The 17,343-nt window shown below is 46.3% G+C and overlaps 3 protein-coding genes across 4 annotated transcripts; 2 read left to right on the forward strand and 1 right to left on the reverse strand.

Annotated features, from left to right (window-relative positions):
* The first annotated feature begins 1,793 nt into the window (after window positions 1–1,793).
* LOC117850322 (pentatricopeptide repeat-containing protein At2g30100, chloroplastic) lies at window positions 1,794–5,784 on the forward strand. The gene is made up of 2 exons (XM_034732149.2): window positions 1,794–2,720; window positions 4,593–5,784. The coding sequence occupies exons 1-2, from the start codon at window positions 2,046–2,048 to the stop codon at window positions 5,364–5,366; spliced, it is 1,449 nt and encodes a 482-aa protein (XP_034588040.1). The 5' UTR covers window positions 1,794–2,045; the 3' UTR covers window positions 5,367–5,784.
* Window positions 5,785–7,622: 1,838 nt separating this feature from the next.
* Window positions 7,623–11,797, forward strand: LOC117847064 (importin subunit beta-1). Its single transcript, XM_034728215.2, has 3 exons — window positions 7,623–7,843; window positions 8,837–11,268; window positions 11,353–11,797. Exons 2-3 carry the CDS (start codon window positions 8,858–8,860, stop codon window positions 11,546–11,548), a joined length of 2,607 nt encoding a protein of 868 aa, XP_034584106.1. The 5' UTR covers window positions 7,623–7,843; window positions 8,837–8,857; the 3' UTR covers window positions 11,549–11,797.
* Window positions 11,798–12,139: 342 nt separating this feature from the next.
* Window positions 12,140–15,577, reverse strand: LOC117847065 (inactive receptor-like serine/threonine-protein kinase At2g40270). 2 transcript variants are annotated; one of them, XM_034728216.2, is made up of 7 exons: window positions 15,022–15,577; window positions 14,817–14,862; window positions 14,356–14,532; window positions 13,707–14,272; window positions 13,401–13,591; window positions 13,136–13,268; window positions 12,140–13,018 (listed from the first exon to the last, which is right to left on the reverse strand). In XM_034728216.2, exons 1-7 carry the CDS (start codon window positions 15,122–15,124, stop codon window positions 12,435–12,437), a joined length of 1,800 nt encoding a protein of 599 aa, XP_034584107.1. In that variant the 5' UTR covers window positions 15,125–15,577; the 3' UTR covers window positions 12,140–12,434. The 2 variants fall into 2 exon arrangements, with proteins under 2 accessions (XP_034584107.1, XP_034584109.1); XM_034728218.2 differs by lacking the exon at window positions 14,356–14,532 and having other exon boundaries at window positions 15,022–15,573.
* Window positions 15,578–17,343: the final 1,766 nt, after the last annotated feature.

A 17,343-nucleotide genomic window follows, 5' to 3' on the forward strand; every position in this document is an offset into this window, starting at 1 on the left:
CTCGCTAGTCATGTGTAAACACTACAACATAAATGTTAGAATTTCTTAGTGAGCTTGAACTATATGTATGTAATTGGACCTTGATGAGTGGTAATTTACTACTTTGGGTTTTGCGTAACCCGGCATGTACTTGCGGGTAAGGTTTCTTACCTGCGCTTTGCTTGCGGGTAAGAATTCGTGCCCGTACCCTCGCCCGCATGCAAGAATTAATGCCCATACCCTCGCCCATCGGATACAAAACCCACAGGTATTCATGCCTACAGGTAGAATTGCCATCCCTAAGCAAATGCGTAGAGATCCACTTAATGCAATAAAAATATAGTGATACAAATAGAAAAAAAATTACGAGTTCTAAAAATACAATTAGCATTTCACGGTAGCAACATGTATTTTACCAGTAGGATTAATTTTTCAACCCAAACCCAGCCGATGCCCGGGACCCATAAGGCAGCGCCGCTATGCCTGCTGGTAGGCGGTTATGGATGGATTCGGATTGAATACGCATGGAATCGAATTCGGATAGCATTATTTACCATATTTTAATTCAAATTTGGATACAAATATGAATATTATCGGATACAAATACAAAACAAATTATTCAAATCGAATTTGAATACTTACTTGACTTGGAACATAATGTCATAATGTGTATCAATTTGGTTTATTGATGGTTCTACAGTTGATAAAAAATCATGTTACGTAGTAAATTATGAGTACAGTGCATAATATATAGCTTATTGAAAATAACATATTTATTAAAAAATATTTAAATAATTAAATATTTCCACAAATATATATCCTTTAACAATAAAAATAAGTATGTTAATACATATAAATATAATTTATTCATTAAATAAGTAATATAATGTATTTAAAATTAATATTATTAGTCATATTAGAATTAATTAAACTTTATTATTGTATATCACTAGTAATATTAGATTAACATAATTATTCATTTGTCATGTAGATAATTTTTAATGGTTTAAATGGTGTACATCATTATTTTTATTAAAAAAGTGTATTTTCCATCTCTCAAGTATTGCAAAAGTGTGACATTCATCCCTCATGTTTCATTTAATGCAAATAAACCTCTATCATCCCCACCTTAGTTTAACACTAGTTTAGTGTCAATAACATCGGTTTAGGTCATGTAATCATCTTACTAATCATTGCTCAACCACATTTAATGTTGAGCCAATCACTATAATAGTTGGTGTGAATCGGTTCTATTAATTTTTCCGATAAAATTTTATGTGATAGACAATTTAGATGATTTTATGTTTTCTATGAGCATTATATCTTTGACTGAGCATGTTATATCGCTAAACAGGTATTAGTCAAATGATTACGTGACATAAACCGCTATTAGATGACACTAGATCATTGTTAAATTAAGGTGGGGATGATAGATGCACCAATTTAGTTAGTTAAGGGATTAATTTGCACCGAATGAAATATGAGGGATGGTGAAAAATACACTTTTTCTTAAACTAACATCATTTGTAATTAGTAATCAGTCATAAAAATACATTTTTGATGGTTTCATTAGGTATTAAATGGATACGAATATTATCGGATATTACATATTTTTGTTGAATACGAATAAACCGGATAGAAAAATCGGATATTCCCATTTGATATTCATATTGAAAATGAATATGGATATTCAGATTAGCATTTTTGAATACGGATAATTTCCATCCGTACAGTGGTAGCGGCGGCATACGGTTGTGGCGTCGTGGCGTCCGGCGTCCGCCGCGGCATTGCGGCAGGCTGCTGCAGTCCAACTCCAGTCCACCAGCAAAGCGAGAAGCGGCAACCGTTCGGCGGTCCGTCATCCGCAGACAAGACATTCTCTCTTCTTCCTCTCCGCCCCCGGTCGCCATCGCCGATCCACCATCCCTTCCTTGGCTTGGGCCACGTCTCCCCATCTCCTCCCCACACACATCAACAACCAAGCCTCCAAATCCTCCGCCGCACTCCCGTTCCATGCCCTCCTCCCAACCCTAGCCCCACCGCACCCCTCACCCCAACCCCAATCCATGGTGCTCTCTTCCCACGCCGCCGCGGCGGCGGCCGCAGCGGCCGTCGCCACCTTCCCGCAGTCCACCCGCTCGCGCCGCCTCCCCGGGTCCTCCGCCTCCCCCAGGCCCCCGCCGCCCCCGCGCTCCCTGCGCCTCGACCACGCCGCGCCGCCCCTCTCCGCCGCGGCCCCCGACGGGCTCCTCGCCGCCGCCATCGAGCACCTGGAGCGCGAGCCGGCCTCCGCGGCCGCCGACGAGGCCCCGCTGGCCGCGCTGTCCCCGCGGGAGCTGCAGCTCGTGCTCGTCTACTTCGCGCAGGAGGGCCGCGACGCCTACTGCGCGCTCGAGGTCTTCGACTGGCTCCGCCGCGCCAACCGCGTCGACGGCGAGACCATGGAGCTCATGGCCGCCATCGCCTGCGGATGGATCGAGCGCCTCGTGGGGGCCGGCGGGGACGTCGCCGACGTCGCCGCGCTGCTGGGGGAGATGGACTGCGTCGGGCTGAGGCCAGGGTTCAGCCTCGTCGAGAAGGCCGTCGCGCTCTACTGGGACCGCGGCGAGAGGGAGCACGCCGTCGAGTTCGTCAGGGACGTGCTCAGGAGAGGGGGACTTGGTGCGGGAGGGGAGCACGGCTCTGCCGACGGCGACGGCGAGCGGGGAGGACCTGTCGGCTACCTCGCCTGGAAGATGATGGTAACTTGCAGTTCCTACCCGTTTCAATTTGTGCTTGTCGTGTCTTAATAAACATTCAAATTTGTGCAATTGTTAGTCCTGCAGTGTAGCTTTGCTAGTACAAAATGATCAACTCTTGGATTTTGGTCTTCTAAGTGTATGCTGAAACAAACAAAGATTTCTGCTGTTCTGAAGTTTAACGTGATTTGTGCTTATTGCATCATTTAGTTTTGATTTCTAAACAGCTGCATTGGGTTGTTGCCTTGTTAGTGTAAAACCTTTGTCTTTGACTGTTTGTAGATTATTATTGTGCACGTGTATGTCCCTTCAAAAGTTTAAAGTGATCTTTGTTTGCAGCAGACTCAATCATATCGTAGCGTGGTCTTATCAAATCGTCTTTGGATATTCTGTATGGTACTAAACCAATTCTGTTACTAGTTGCAAGCCATGAGCTCTGCTATAAAATATTCAGCATGTATCGTGTTGCTGATTTTTTGTCATTAGTTTAGTCTTCTCTGTCGGTTGTATTAGTTTTTTTAATCAACACATGTATCATCCTCTTTACTATAAAAAAATTAATCATGTAGAACATGCTTTCCATTTAAGAATCAGAAATTTGGGGTTTGGTATTCAGTTTGTGGCTCTGGAGGCCTATCTTTCAATGATTAAGCTATTATTTAGGAAGTGAGCCTAGCTCAACTGGTTAGAGTGGGAGGTGTGGTCGTGCACTCTAACCACCTAGGTTCGAGTCCCCTCTAGTTCGAATTTGGGTGCCTATTTCTTCTTCATAATTGCCTAGCTCCTCCTAGGTTGTTTTTAAAAAATTAAGCTATTATTTGGAGTGCCCCATGGAATTTGGCTATGTTCTAGGATTCCTGCCAATTTTTTGCTAAATACTGTTGCCAAATCCTTCTTCCTGACAATGTGGAGTATTGGTTTTCATATTTGGCATACTTTGTACTAGAATAGTTATTCTGTTAAACTTAGCATGACCAGATGTTGCACGCTGCATGGCCCCTTGTTATGAACCGAATGGATATAAAGTTTGGGGAGCTATTGTGGGGCTTGCTTGTACATATCAGGGAGCTTTTAGCAAAAAAATTGACAAGTTCAATGTTTCATGGTTATTTGGGTGTAAGTGTGTGCCCATATACCATGTTGCAAGGTTTCTGGTGTGTTGTTCCTCCTGTTATATACCAATATAAGGTATCAAATAGCAAGCCCAAATCCTCTGTTTTGTAGCTGCAGCTTGCAGTCCATACGATATCTATCCTCTTTTCTGTACAAGTGACCAAAAAAATAAAAAACTGAAGTAAATCAACTATAGTTACCCATACAAAGGAAGCCAGCGGTAACTTGTTCCAGAAGGCTCTCCAAGGATTGCTGTATACGTATTTTATACTTGCCAACAGCATTTTCTATGTGATCCTTCTTCTCATGGTCCTTGATTTTGCTGAAAAATACCTAGAAGACAGAATGAATTGCAATGACAAATTCATCTTGATATTAGAATATTATACAGTTACTAGCTTAGAGCATGTTCTGTTATGTTTTGGATATTTTGTTATTAGTATAATGGATATCTATACTTTCAGTAAGACAATTTTTTCTTTGTCTGGACTGTGTATACGTGAAATTTGGTGGCATTAGTAGCAAGGTTGCGATGATCGAGGATGCTAAAAATTAGATCATATGGATGGATGGCATTCATAGTATACCAATTGAACTTCAGATAATTGACACTACTAAGTTAAAATTATGATTACTGCAAATGTGTTTGGCATTCATTTGTTCCAACATATTTTAGCTGCACATAAAAACCATATCTCATATCAATATGACGCCTATTAATTCCGGTTGTTCTAACCTTTTGAGATACTTTTTATCTGACAGATGGATGGGGACTATAGGGAGGCTGTGAGATTGGTCATTGAATTTAAGGAGAGTGGCCTGAAACCTGAGGTGTATAGTTATCTAATTGGGTTGACTGCCTTGGTTAAAGAGCAAAAGGAATTCTCAAAGGCTCTGCGTAAATTAAATTCATCGGTGAAGGATGGCTCTATTTCTAAACTGGATGCTGAGAGCATGCACAGTATTGAAAAGTATCAATCAGAATTGTTAAGTGATGGTGTTCTTTTGTCAAACTGGGCAGTAGAGGAAGGCAGCAGAGAAGTGCTAGGACTTGTGCATGAAAGGCTCCTCTCATTGTATACTTGTGCTGGTTGTGGCTTAGAAGCTGAGCACCAACTTTGGGAAATGAAGCTTCTTGGTAGAGAACCTGATACACAGCTCTATGATGTTGTATTGGCAATTTGTGCATCTCAAGGGGAAGCTGCTGCTGTACGCCGATTGCTCGCAGGAGTTGAGTCAACCAGTGCTGGAAGAAGGAAGAAGTCCATGTCATGGCTCCTGCGAGGCTATGTCAAAGGTGGCTTCATTCTAGATGCCTCGGAAACACTCATGCAGATGCTTGACATGGGCATATTTCCTGATTACCTGGATAGAGCTGCTGTATTGACTGCACTGCGGAGAAACATACAGGAATCTGGCAGCTTAGAATCGTACATGAAACTCTGCAAGCGACTTTCCGAGACAGATTTGATTGGACCTTGTATTGTCTATCTTTATGTCCGCAAATTCAAATTGTGGATGATGCACATGCTTTAGGCTCTGCTGGGCCTTTCCATCATATATCCACACTTAGCAAGTACAAAATGCGGGTGATTCAAATGCTTTCAAGTCCCTGATGAACAAGACAGAGAAGCTCTGACTACGGTGACCCAACTGGTACATAATTACGGTTCCCTGTATATTTTTGACTGAAACGGAGCTATCGACTAGCTGTTTGTTTCAAGCAGGGCTATTGTTGTACTATTGAACAGAGTACATATGGTTCTTGTAAATTTTCTGTGTTATTGTTGTTACCATATGGTACATGTAAATTTTCTGTGTTACTGTTACCATATGCAGTTAAGTTGAAAGCTGGGGGCTGTGGCAGCCTTTAGGGGATCTAAATGTACATTTCTATTGGAACTGAACTTGTAAAGTGTACACTTGTACTGATATACATATCTTTTTTATCGTTGATTGTGGTTTGGCTGCTTTTGGAACGAGAAACAATGGAGAAAAGCAAGAGCTGAAAGCTTGGCATGAGGTATGAACATAGGATGAACATCTCTATTTGTAGGATAGCTAATTCGTCTGTGCTGTCCTTTGTAAAAAAATCATGAAACGAACCTGGCCTTTGTTTCTTTGCCATCCTAGATCTAATTGGTGATGATTTTGTTTTTTTCACATCTAATAATGTGTCACCAGCAAATCAGCAATCCATTATAAAAGTTCTTGAACGCCCCATCTCGTACAAATAATCAAACATGTCCCTACTTTATCGTTTTTTGACGCCTTGGCTGCTTTTTGCCCTTGAATGAATCTCAAAACAGGAAAACGCAGAAAGACTGAGGCCGCATAAAATTAAAAATTAGAAAGAAGCAGTTGGCAGTTTGAATTGTTGGGATCTCTTTTTGAAAAAAAGTGAATGATTAAAGAGTGTCTAAAGTCTTGCATGAATAATTTTTTTTTCCCTCAAGTCATGTATTAACGTTACAATTCCTTTTTCCCCCATCATTATACACAGTCGCTATACTCCCAAGCATGTTTCCCATTTATAATGAACTAAATTGTGCACTCCCTCCGAGTTAAGATGTTATGCGAAAATTAATATTGGCCAATCCATTTTATTTTTGTAAGGGCAGTCCCAATGGGACATTGATGATAGTTTCTATCCCTCTTAATTGTCATGCCAACTAAGCAATTTGCTGATGTGGCATTAGATTTATTATGGAGAGAGAGAAACCATTAGAGAGGAAACCAAGTCCTCACGCGCACCAATGAGCCAAGAAACCAGCGAATCTGCATTGGGGAGACCCAAGTAGTTTCTTCTTACTTATTGCCAGATCTTTGCGCTTGCATCGCTGCTACCCATCACTCGAGCTCCTTTACATGATGCACAGAGGATCTGGTACTAGAAGGGAGAATGCCTTGTTGGATTTTTGTTTAGACTCTAGATAAAAAAGTTGCATTGTGAAGGATGATTTCTTGATACAATATCCTAGACTATGGAAACTAGGTTGGTTTCTCCCATTGGGACTGCCCTAATATACTTGCAAAACATGGTAAAGAACAAATATATTTTCAATACAAACTATGGTTGTGTTTTATTTTCCTAATATATTAATAATCAATGATCAACATATGAAATCTAAGGGAAAAAATGTCCTACACTAAAACAATCAGCTTTGTCCACTTAACAAAATTATTGACTAATTTTACATATTTACATTAGATCGATTTATGCCCTAACAAAATGATATTTTGTTCTCCCCATACCAGTTGAATTTTAAGGTAAAATTGTGCGCAATCCTAGCTGGTATTGCGAACCTATGTTTGAGAAATACTTAAATATTTTTTCTTGTATTTTCATATCTTGACCTTGAGACTACTGTAAGATATTTCCACGTTATGAAAACAATTTCAAAAGTCAGATTTGTTTAACATACAATGTGGCGCTAGAAATCACCCACAAAAAGTTTAACTTAAAACGTGAGGAAAATAAATTTCATTAGGGTGTAAATTAGACATATATAGATAACTTGAGGGAGTTGATGAATCAACATTTCATATGGGGTTTAGTGGACAAAACAAATTTCTTAGTTGGGCTAGTAAAGCAGAAGTCTCCCAAGAAATTATAAAGTTCGATTACAATTTTTTTGCCAGAAGTTCATTTACATCCATCATAACATTTCAATCACACAGAGCGCTTTCCCAAAATCCCGCACGGTCTCGTGGAGCACGCAAGAAGGCCCGGCCCGCAGCCCACCTCCCTTCCTAAACCCTAGCCGCCGCCTGCACCCCCCCACCACTCTTCTTTTCATGCCCCCTCTTCCCCACGCTGGAGTTGCGTTTTCATTTGAATAGGCGAGCGGGGAAGCATCTTATAAACCACACCTCCGCTCCACCGACCCGCCCCGAATCCTAGCCTCCATCCCGCGCCGCCGCCGGCCCCGCCCCCAGCGACGCCGTCCGGATCTCGCGTGCTCGCGTGCGGGCGGGATTCGTCCGGGCCTGGATTGATTTCTCCTCTGCGCGTAAGGAACCCTAACCCCGCTCTTATTTTGCTCCGATGAATCGCTTGTTGCGGTCATGCGTCTAGCTGGTTTGGCTCTTCAGTGATTCAGTTTGAGCATGATCTTAGTTGTCCTGTGATGCTCCTTGGTGCGTATGCCTTGTATGTCATGTTCGCCTGGTTTATTCTGTGGATTTTAACTGAGGCACGGTTTGTCTTAGTCCAAACACTGGCCATCTCCTTTGTTGATGTTGCCAGTAATAGGCGCTCTAATGATCATGTTGCGTCCAAGTTAGGTGGATTGGTGTATTCATACAACGTAGTGTAGTTATGTATCTTTGTTCTGTTGATTGATATATATCTCTGTATATCTCTGCTCTCTGTTGATTGATATGGCTGCTGATACTATTAGGGTAGCGATCTGTTCACCCAATAATATATTTGTTTCGTAGTTTCTTCATTGTCATGTGGCACTGTTCTACATTTCTTCTATTATGAATATTGATGCTGTGTAATTTCTTCATTACCCATAGGCAGTAGTGCTCCATAGTGTTCCTTTTTCTGTTATTAGGTTGAAAAATGTTTATGGTATTAATCACCTGTTCATGTTTTAAGTCATGTTAGCAGAGATGTAACATGATTATCTAGATGCTTGGATCATGTTTACCCCGCATTAGCTTTGTCTGGCCTCTCATTGCATTGGTTGGTTTAGTTGTTTAACTGATAATCTTTGATTGCTGACGAGGAAAGTAATTTCTACATAAGAATATGTTTGATTATCTTATGAGTATGCGCTTTAGTAGTGCTTATAAAAATTTGATATCTCACAATCATACAGCGCCTTTGTTAAATGATTTATCTGGCTAATATTTGTGGTGTGGACAATGTTATTTTGAATGCAAAAGCTTTAAGCTAGATTTAATTGGCTCATTGATCTGGTCTGTATGTATTATGCTATTTTTGTTGATTTTCTCTGATTCCTTACTGACTGACAATCTGTTTCCTTTTGGTGCAGGATAGGGCATTTGCTACAGGCATGGATATTACACAGGTTCTGCTAGCCGCTCAATCTCCGGATGCTAACCTTCGAACTGTAGCGGAAAGCAACCTCACGCAGTTCCAGGAGCAGAATCTTCCAAACTTCCTCCTCTCCTTATCCATAGAGCTCTCGAATGATGAAAAACCCCCAGAGTCCAGAAGGCTTGCTGGTATCATCCTTAAGAATTCTTTGGATGCAAAGGATTCTGCAAAAAAGGAGCTACTGACTCAGCAATGGGTCAGCGTGGATCCATCTATAAAATCAAAGATCAAGGAGTCGTTGCTGGTAACACTAGGATCTTCAGTCCATGATGCAAGGCATACCTCATCACAAGTCATTGCCAAGGTTGCATCGATTGAGATACCACGTCGAGAATGGCAAGACCTCATTGCCCAATTACTGGGGAACATGACATCCCCGGGTGCATCTGCTCCTTTGAAGCAAGCAACCCTAGAGGCATTGGGGTATGTATGTGAGGAGATTTCCCCGCAGCACTTGGAGCAGGATCAAGTGAATGCTGTTCTTACTGCTGTGGTCCAGGGAATGAACCAGACAGAGCTCAGCCCTGAAGTTCGTCTTGCAGCAGTTAAAGCCCTTTATAATGCTCTTGACTTTGCTGAGAGTAACTTTGCAAATGAAATGGAGAGGAACTACATAATGAAGGTGATTTGCGATACTGCTGTGTCTAAAGAAGTGGAGATCAGACAGGCGGCATTTGAATGCCTTGTTGCAATTGCATCCACATATTATTCGCACTTAGATCCTTATATGCAAACCATATTCAACCTGACTGCTAATGCAGTGAAAGGAGATGAAGAACAGGTTGCACTTCAAGCTGTTGAGTTCTGGAGCGCTATTTGTGATGAAGAGATTGCACTCCAAGATGAATATGAGGGATCTGATGATGGCAACTCTACTATACATTTTCGTTTTATTGAAAAGGCTCTCCCTTCACTTGTTCCGATGCTGCTAGAAACTCTATTGAAGCAAGAGGAAGACCAAGATCAAGATGATAATGTATGGAACATTTCTATGAGTGGTGGGACGTGCCTTGGACTCATTGCTAGAACTGTTGGTGATGCAATTGTCCCTCTTGTGATGCCGTTTGTTGAGGCCAACATCACGAAGCCTGATTGGCATTGTCGCGAGGCAGCTACCTTTGCATTTGGTTCTATCCTTGAAGGCCCCTCTGTTGAAAAACTTGCTCCGCTGGTCCAGGCTGGTCTTGATTTCTTGCTCAACACAATGAACGATTCAAACAGCCAGGTAAAAGATACTACTGCTTGGACTCTTGGGAGGGTTTTTGAGATCTTGCATTCTCCTGCTGGTGCCAACCCAATCATAAATAACTCAAATCTCCCTCGTATCATGGCTGTGTTGCTTGAGAGTAGTAAGGATGTTCCAAATGTGGCTGAGAAAGTCTGCGGTGCTATTTATTTTCTGGCCCAAGGTTATGAAGATGCAGAGTCCATGTCTTCTGTGCTCACACCTTATCTACCTAATGTTATTGCTGCTCTTCTCAATGCTGCGGATCGTGCTGATACCACCCATTTCAGGCTCCGTGCTTCTGCTTATGAAGCACTAAATGAGATTGTGAGAGTCAGCAATATACCTGAAACTTCAGGCATTATTGGCCAGTTATTGCAGGAGATCATGAGAAGGTTAAACCTTACATTTGATCTCCATATAATTTCTTCTGGTGACAAAGAGAAGCAAAGTGATCTGCAGGCTTTGTTGTGTGGGGTACTGCAGGTCATCATCCAGAAACTGAGCAGTACAGATGCAAAGTCCATAATTGTCCAGACTGCTGATCAGCTGATGGTTCTGTTTCTGCGTGTCTTTGCCTGCCACAGTTCTACCGTGCATGAAGAAGCAATGCTTGCAATTGGTGCTCTTGCATATGCTACTGGTTCAGATTTTGAGAAATACATGCCTAACTTCTTCACATACCTGGAAGCTGGCTTGCAGAATTATGAAGAGTACCAAGTCTGCTCCATCTCTGTAGGGGTGGTGGGTGATATTTGCCGTGCCTTGGAAGATAAAATTCTGCCCTTCTGTGATCGGATTATGGCTGTTCTTCTCAAGGACCTATCAAACTCTATGCTCAATCGGTCTGTGAAGCCTCCGATTTTCTCATGCTTTGGAGACATAGCTCTTGCTATTGGTGAGAATTTTGAGAAATACTTGCCATATGCTATGCCGATGCTTCAGGGAGCTGCAGAACTCCTTGGTACTCTTGATCAGAGTGATGATGATATGGTTGATTATGGCAACCAGCTCAGACGGGGCATTTTTGAGGCATACTCTGGTATACTCCAGGGTATCAAGGGCCCAAAAGCGCAGCTGATGATTCCATATGCAACCCATCTACTGCAGTTCGCTGAAGCTGTTTCCAAAGATAGGAGCAGGTATGCTTCATTTACGTTGCCATTTCTATTATATTGTCGTCTGTTACCTGTTTCTTACAGCTACATGCATCTGCATGCAATCAGGGATGATAGTGTGACGAAGGCTGCAGTTGCTGTCCTCGGGGATCTTGCAGACACACTTGGCGCGAGCTCAAAGGATCTGTTCCAGACCCACCTCTTCCATGTTGAGTTCTTGAGGGAGTGCCTTGACTTGGATGATGAAGTTCAGGAGACTGCATCATGGGCCCAGGGTATGATAAACCAAGCGGTGGTCTCTTAATGTGAGATGGTTTTGTTCTGTTGGTTATGGGAGGTTTCTTTTGTGGCTGTGCCAAGTCCATTTGCCACAGGTGAACGAAAGGATACCAATATATATGTAGCGTCAGTCCTAGGATCTTTGTCGTAGCAGTCGCGTGGTGTTGTTGGTCTGTCAAAGCCGTTGTGCGTCGCATTAGACTGGGTGGATTCTGTCTGTGGATGTCTTGAACAGCAAAAACTTGGTTAATTTGTCTTACTCCTGTTATTATTCGATGCTGCTGCTGATGCGTCCTCTGTTCAATGTCCATCCGATCAAATTTTGAGAGAATGTATCTGCTGATGATCAAACGCACATAGCTGGATGCATTCTCCCAGAATTTGATCTGATGTACATGCTTTGCTACAGAGTATCCCATTCCCATGTCAGCATAACTGCGGGTTATGCATAATTTCGTCGCGTGTTCATGGTTTGAACTATGTTGGTCTCACACCAGAATTTTGTTTCGTGAAATTTGTTCTTCTGAATAAAATTAGTATCAGGTAAGCAGGTCTTAAGCTAGAGACAATTTTCTTGTGAATGGATTCAGGTTCACCCCTTGTGAATGTGCACATCTACGTTTAACTATGCAAGACCTTTTATATCTTTAGCACATCATCACCTGCAACATCTGGACTTTATCCAACCTCTGCTCTGGCCACACACTGCAGGCTGCAGTTTCTCTTCTTGTTCTTATGTACAGATGGACACAAACTTCACTGAATACAAACTGAAACCCAAAAAACAAAATACAAAAAAAAAACGGTGTATTATCTACTGAACAGCTCTTTGGGGGTGCATTTGAGCGAGAGATTGTTCTGGGAACTTCAGGGATTCAGATCCTTGCAAAATAAACATGCCCATATGCCCGTCAGTTGACCTCCGTGGAGATGATCTCCAGCTCCGCCCACCACAGCGGCGACACCTTGGGGGTGGCGGCGTCGGGCGGCATGGCGGTGATCTCCCTGAGCCGCCTGGCGACCTCCGGCATCGTGAGCCGCCGCCTGGGCTCGCGGTCGGTGCATCCCCTGATGACGCCGTCGAGCCGGTCCACGGTGGCGGCGTTGAACGACCGCCGCAGCGCGGGGTCCACCACGTCCCTGAGCCGCCGCTCCCCTCTCAGGTACCCCGCTGCCCAGCCCTCCAGCAGGCCGCCCGCCGACGCCGTGAACCGGCCGGCCATGGTCTCCAGCAACACCATCCCGTAGCTGTACACGACGCCCTCCCTGTCCGCCAGCGCCGGGGAAGGGGGCAAGGACTCCTCCTCCCGGGGCTCGTCGCAGAAGAAGACGTCGGAGATCTTGGCGGCGAAGTCGTCGGTCAGGCAGATGGTGGACGTGTCCAGCGTCCGCAGGATCTCCGGCGGGCTCAGCTGGTGCATGTGCTCCAGGCAGTAGGCGACGCCCACCGCCACGCGCAGGCGCGTCGGCCAGTCCAGGTGGCCGTCTTCTCTGACTGCAGTGCAGATAGCCAGAACCATCAGTGTCACACTTTTACAGTGAAATTTTATGCATATATGCTTATATGATCGTGAAATTTTACTGTTCTAGTGCAGTGATTCTAGTCCATTACCGTGGAGATGCTCGAAGAGAGTGCCGTTTGGAGCGTACTCGAACACCATCATCCTGGTGAAGGGCTGTTCCTCCTGGCAGTAGCCCAGCAGGTTCACGAAGTTCTTGTGGTTGACTCTGGACAAGCTTGTTATCTGAAGCAATACATTGGCCATTAGTAGGGAAAGATTTACTGTACACCACTACCTGTCCTTAATGTCAATTTGTTAAGTTCTATGGTGAATCTTCAGAGAAAATCGGGACAGTTTCAGAGTAGCATTTCTCACCTTCTTCCTGAACTGTGTTTCGCAGTGCTTGGACCATTCTTTGGCAGAGCTCTTGGTCGTCGACACCACCGCGATCTCGACGCCGCTGGACAGCGTCCCCTTGTACACCATGTAATCCGGCAGGGAGCCGATGACGTTGCTGAAGTCCTCGCAGGCGAGCTCGAGCTCTGATCTCTTCAGCGACGGCACACCTGCAGATCGAAGCATCTGTCAAGCATCTCCAAGAAGCTGTATATGTGCACTGCAAAATGAAGGTTGGCCGTTGTTTAGCAAATTAACAGTATGTCGGGGACGAACTGGGCCCACCTGTCACAAACGCTTTCTGCAGCTGCCCGCTGAGGCCGGTCGCCCACGGTCTGACGGTGACCACCTTGCTGGACCGGTAGCACAGGAGGAAGACCGCCACGGACACGGCCGCGAGCAGGGATGCCCCCGCCGCGGCGATGACGTAGACAGGCCTACCGACATGATTGGAGTGTCTCCCTCCAGTTGCAACGCCGGCGATCACCGGCCTACTACCGTTGTCGGCCGGCTGTGGGGGCAGTGCGATGCTCTGTGAAGGATTGCTATCATGCGCCGGCAGCGGCAAAGGCTTGGCGAACACCGCCGGCGAAGGTGCCGGAGCAGGCGACGGAGGAAAGCTGATCGGCGGCGTAGCCTTCGGTGTCCACGGCCACGGTGGCCATTGCGGATACTGTGGCTGCCGGTTTGGCGTGAACGTCGACGGCGGGCCCTGGAAACCTCCTCCGCCAGCTGAAGGATTGTTGTTGGTGAAATCCGGCCATGCCGCCTTGTTGCTGTCGAAACGCCCGGACCAGTACTTGTTCTGCTGCTCCTGCAGGATTTTTCTTGTACGGTCTCCATGGGTTATCCTGCCAATAGTTGGGTGGAGATAAAAGGAGAGTGAGCAGAAGAGGCGAAGAACAATCGGACAAGGGATGATGTACCGTCATACTCTGGGGCTTCTGCTTTTGGTGGTTCAGCTGTCAGTTTCCGTCTTTCTGACAGCCAATGCATGATTCCAAGCTCAACTTGCTCTATCCACCACTCTACGTACAATTCGTGCAACGCGGTGCAGGAAGGTAGAATGGTAGATACGTGTGCCAAATATTTGTGGACAACGTTAGGTGATCTGCATGGATTTTTGCTTGCTGTTTTCAGGTGGAAAGTGAAGGATTGGTGCTGAAGATGCGTAATCGGTTACATGGATGAAGTCAAGCTTAATATGGTACCGCCTTTTTATTTTATTGGCATCAGAAAAGCATCAGGGCCTCTGCCTAATGGCACTAAAACTCTGGAAGTTGAGATCAATCATGAACAATTATTTGAGGCACGCGAACAGTTGAGAAAAACGGAATGGTCCAAGAAAACAAGAATTGCTGTGGCTCATCAGGATCAGTTGATCAGAGATCTCACCTGGCTTCGGAGTCGGAGCGGATATCTTCCTCCGGGTTCAGAGTTCCTACAACCAGTTTAGCACCGACGAAACATATATCAGTTTCTCATGACGTGAACCGAGTATCAAAGATTCATGCCCTGATGCCCAATTACCTTCTCACATTACACACCGACAAACGAAGAGGAAAATTGAAAGAAAAGGAAGTAGCAGAGAGAGACACACCTTGCCCGGCGTCGTTGCTGCTGCCGAGATGAGGGAGCACGGAGACCAGCGCCACCAGCAGCAGGACACCCACCATCCACCGGCGGCGGCGCATCTTCTCCATGGACGCCGACGAAACTCCACGAAGCAACACGGGAACGCTCACTCACTGATCGTGGAAGGCCACATGCTTCAGCAGCTTTATGCAAAGGCAGAGAGATCAAGAAAGGGAAGCGACGACTTGGGTAGCGTGGCAGTCGTGGAGGGGTGGGAGGAGCTAATCAGGTAGCAATGGCGTGGGAGGAGACCAGGTCGTCTCCACCTCGGCTAGGTAGTAGCGTCGCGGTGGAGACTGGAGAGTGGAGACCGGGGAGGAAGGGCACCAGATATGGTGGGGGAGCAGACCGGGGAAGACGGCCACGCGGAGGTGGAGATGATTTGGGGTCGATCGGGTCCCCGGTCTCGGGTGTGAGTTGTGACCACTCGCCACTACCGCAGCAATGCAGTGCGAGCAGGAGCACAAGAACATAGCAGACGTAGAGCAGAGCCTCACCGGCCGCGGCACCGCAATTAATTCCCGCTTGGCCCGATGCCCGGACGTGTCGATTTTGTGTATGGCACGCCCAACGCAACGGCTTCGTCGAGAGCCGCGAGGTCAAAAGGAGGCAATAGCACCAGAGTAAAATTTGGCCTTGGACCAGGTAGTTTTTGCGGTTGGTATGTTCTGACTCTGGATTTACAAGAAGCTACTCAAAACCATATCGCGACAGAGTATGGTCGCCAACGCACTGATTCGACCACTGGTTACTAATAAGCATATAATGTATGTAAATATATAGGAAAATATAGCCTTATCAAAGTACCTTTCAAGGAAAAATCTAGCTATGACATTTCTAAAAGTTAAACCCAAATATCGAAAAACATATTGATGACCAAAGTTGTCTTTTCCTATATTAAAAAAATTAGAGTAAATTTTACATATGCATGATGCTTAGGGTTGTTGTCTTATAGACCCACCGCTTCTTATTTGAACTTATTGTACCCTTGGCCCCCACTAGTTAGACTCACTAAATATTTCGTATTCAAATGCGCGCTGTATTTCGCGCGTATGTAAATGTGTTTTATCCAAAAAAAAACACTCAACCATAGCTATGGCGGCCTTTTGTCACTAAAATAGATAGGCATCCAATTGGAAGCCGCCCCCGCGTCGCTCGTTGTGGGCGACTTGGGCAGCGCCTGAGCTACCGCGCCGCCAGGCCCCTCCACCGCCCTGCCCCCCTCGCTGCTGCCTAAGCAGGCTGCACGGAAGGCAGCAGTGAGGCTTCTCCCGAAGCTCGGCGCCGCGGCGGTCTATGGCGGCTGCCACCGGCGTCGGTCCATCAACGCCGAGATCCGGTAGCTCCGAGGTTGGATCCAGTGCCTACGTGGCCGGATCTACGCGGGGGCACCCCTCACGGCGGCGTCGATCCCAGCCCTGAGAACAGCAGCGACGTGTGCTTTCGGTGAGGCCATGGCCAGATGCTCCATCGGCCAGCTAGTGCGGCGGGTTGCGAAGCTGTGCATGGAGGGCCGTGCGGAGCAGCGGTGGCGCCCGAGGCCTGATCGGCGGGGGTAACCGGCGCACTGTCGTGGTCCGCGTGGATTTCAGGTAGGGGTGGCTTGCTGCGGCTGGGCTGTGCGGTGGCCATGGGAGGCGGTGTCCAGAAAGAGGACGCGCGCTAAGGAGGCCCTGTGGCGCGGGGCGCAAGCGGCCGGGCTGTGGCGGTGGAGGTGGCCTATTGGCAGTGGCGCATGGGGACGCCTCGACGGTCCTGACCGTTGCGGGAGGTGATGACCGCGCGTGGCAGTAGCTGCGCACGCGCCGATGATGCGGTGAGGAGTCGTGGTAGGGCAACCGAAGGTGGTCTACGCATGGTGTGAGGAGGCACGATGGCGGCGCCGCTCTTGGGAGGGCTTCCATGGTTGTTGTCCAGGGAGTGCCGGGTTGTGTACGTGCAATGGCTAGGAGTGGGATGCTTTGGGCGAAAGCTTTTGCCAGCGATCTTTTTGGTGGCGATGGCGGCGGCGCCCTAGGGCGTCGTTCTCCTCGTTGGGGCGTCATCTTGGAGCTCCATCCTTGTTTGCTGCATGGGGTTCGCTGGGTTTAAACCCTGTCCAAATTCTAAACGAGCGACGGCGGCGCCACTGGCGTCATCCCCTCCTTGGAGGCGTCGTCTCTAGAGATCCAACTCGGCTTGTGGTATTGCTGGTGACGCGTTGATCATGGGAGGCTGCAGCCGGTGGCGGCAAGGCGGCATGGTGCAGGACGGTAAGATTGATGGGGGTTGCTGAGCTCACGTGGAG

The sequence above is a fragment of the Setaria viridis genome, chromosome 3 (assembly GCF_005286985.2).
Source record: "Setaria viridis chromosome 3, Setaria_viridis_v4.0, whole genome shotgun sequence".
NCBI classification, from domain to species: domain Eukaryota; kingdom Viridiplantae; phylum Streptophyta; class Magnoliopsida; order Poales; family Poaceae; genus Setaria; species Setaria viridis.

Coding starts and splice junctions, on each gene's coding strand:
- LOC117847064 (XM_034728215.2), top strand. CDS start 8,858: ATGGATATTACACAGGTTCTGCTAGCCGCTCAATCTCCGGATGCTAAC. Junction 11,269..11,352: donor GTTTCCAAAGATAGGAGCAG/GTATGCTTCATT, acceptor GCATGCAATCAG/GGATGATAGTGTGACGAAGG.
- LOC117847065 (XM_034728216.2), bottom strand. CDS start 15,124: ATGGAGAAGATGCGCCGCCGCCGGTGGATGGTGGGTGTCCTGCTGCTG. Junction 14,533..14,816: donor CGCTCCGACTCCGAAGCCAG/GTGAGATCTCTG, acceptor AAATCCATGCAG/ATCACCTAACGTTGTCCACA. Junction 14,273..14,355: donor CCAAAAGCAGAAGCCCCAGA/GTATGACGGTAC, acceptor AACTATTGGCAG/GATAACCCATGGAGACCGTA.
- LOC117850322 (XM_034732149.2), top strand. CDS start 2,046: ATGGTGCTCTCTTCCCACGCCGCCGCGGCGGCGGCCGCAGCGGCCGTC. Junction 2,721..4,592: donor ACCTCGCCTGGAAGATGATG/GTAACTTGCAGT, acceptor TTTATCTGACAG/ATGGATGGGGACTATAGGGA.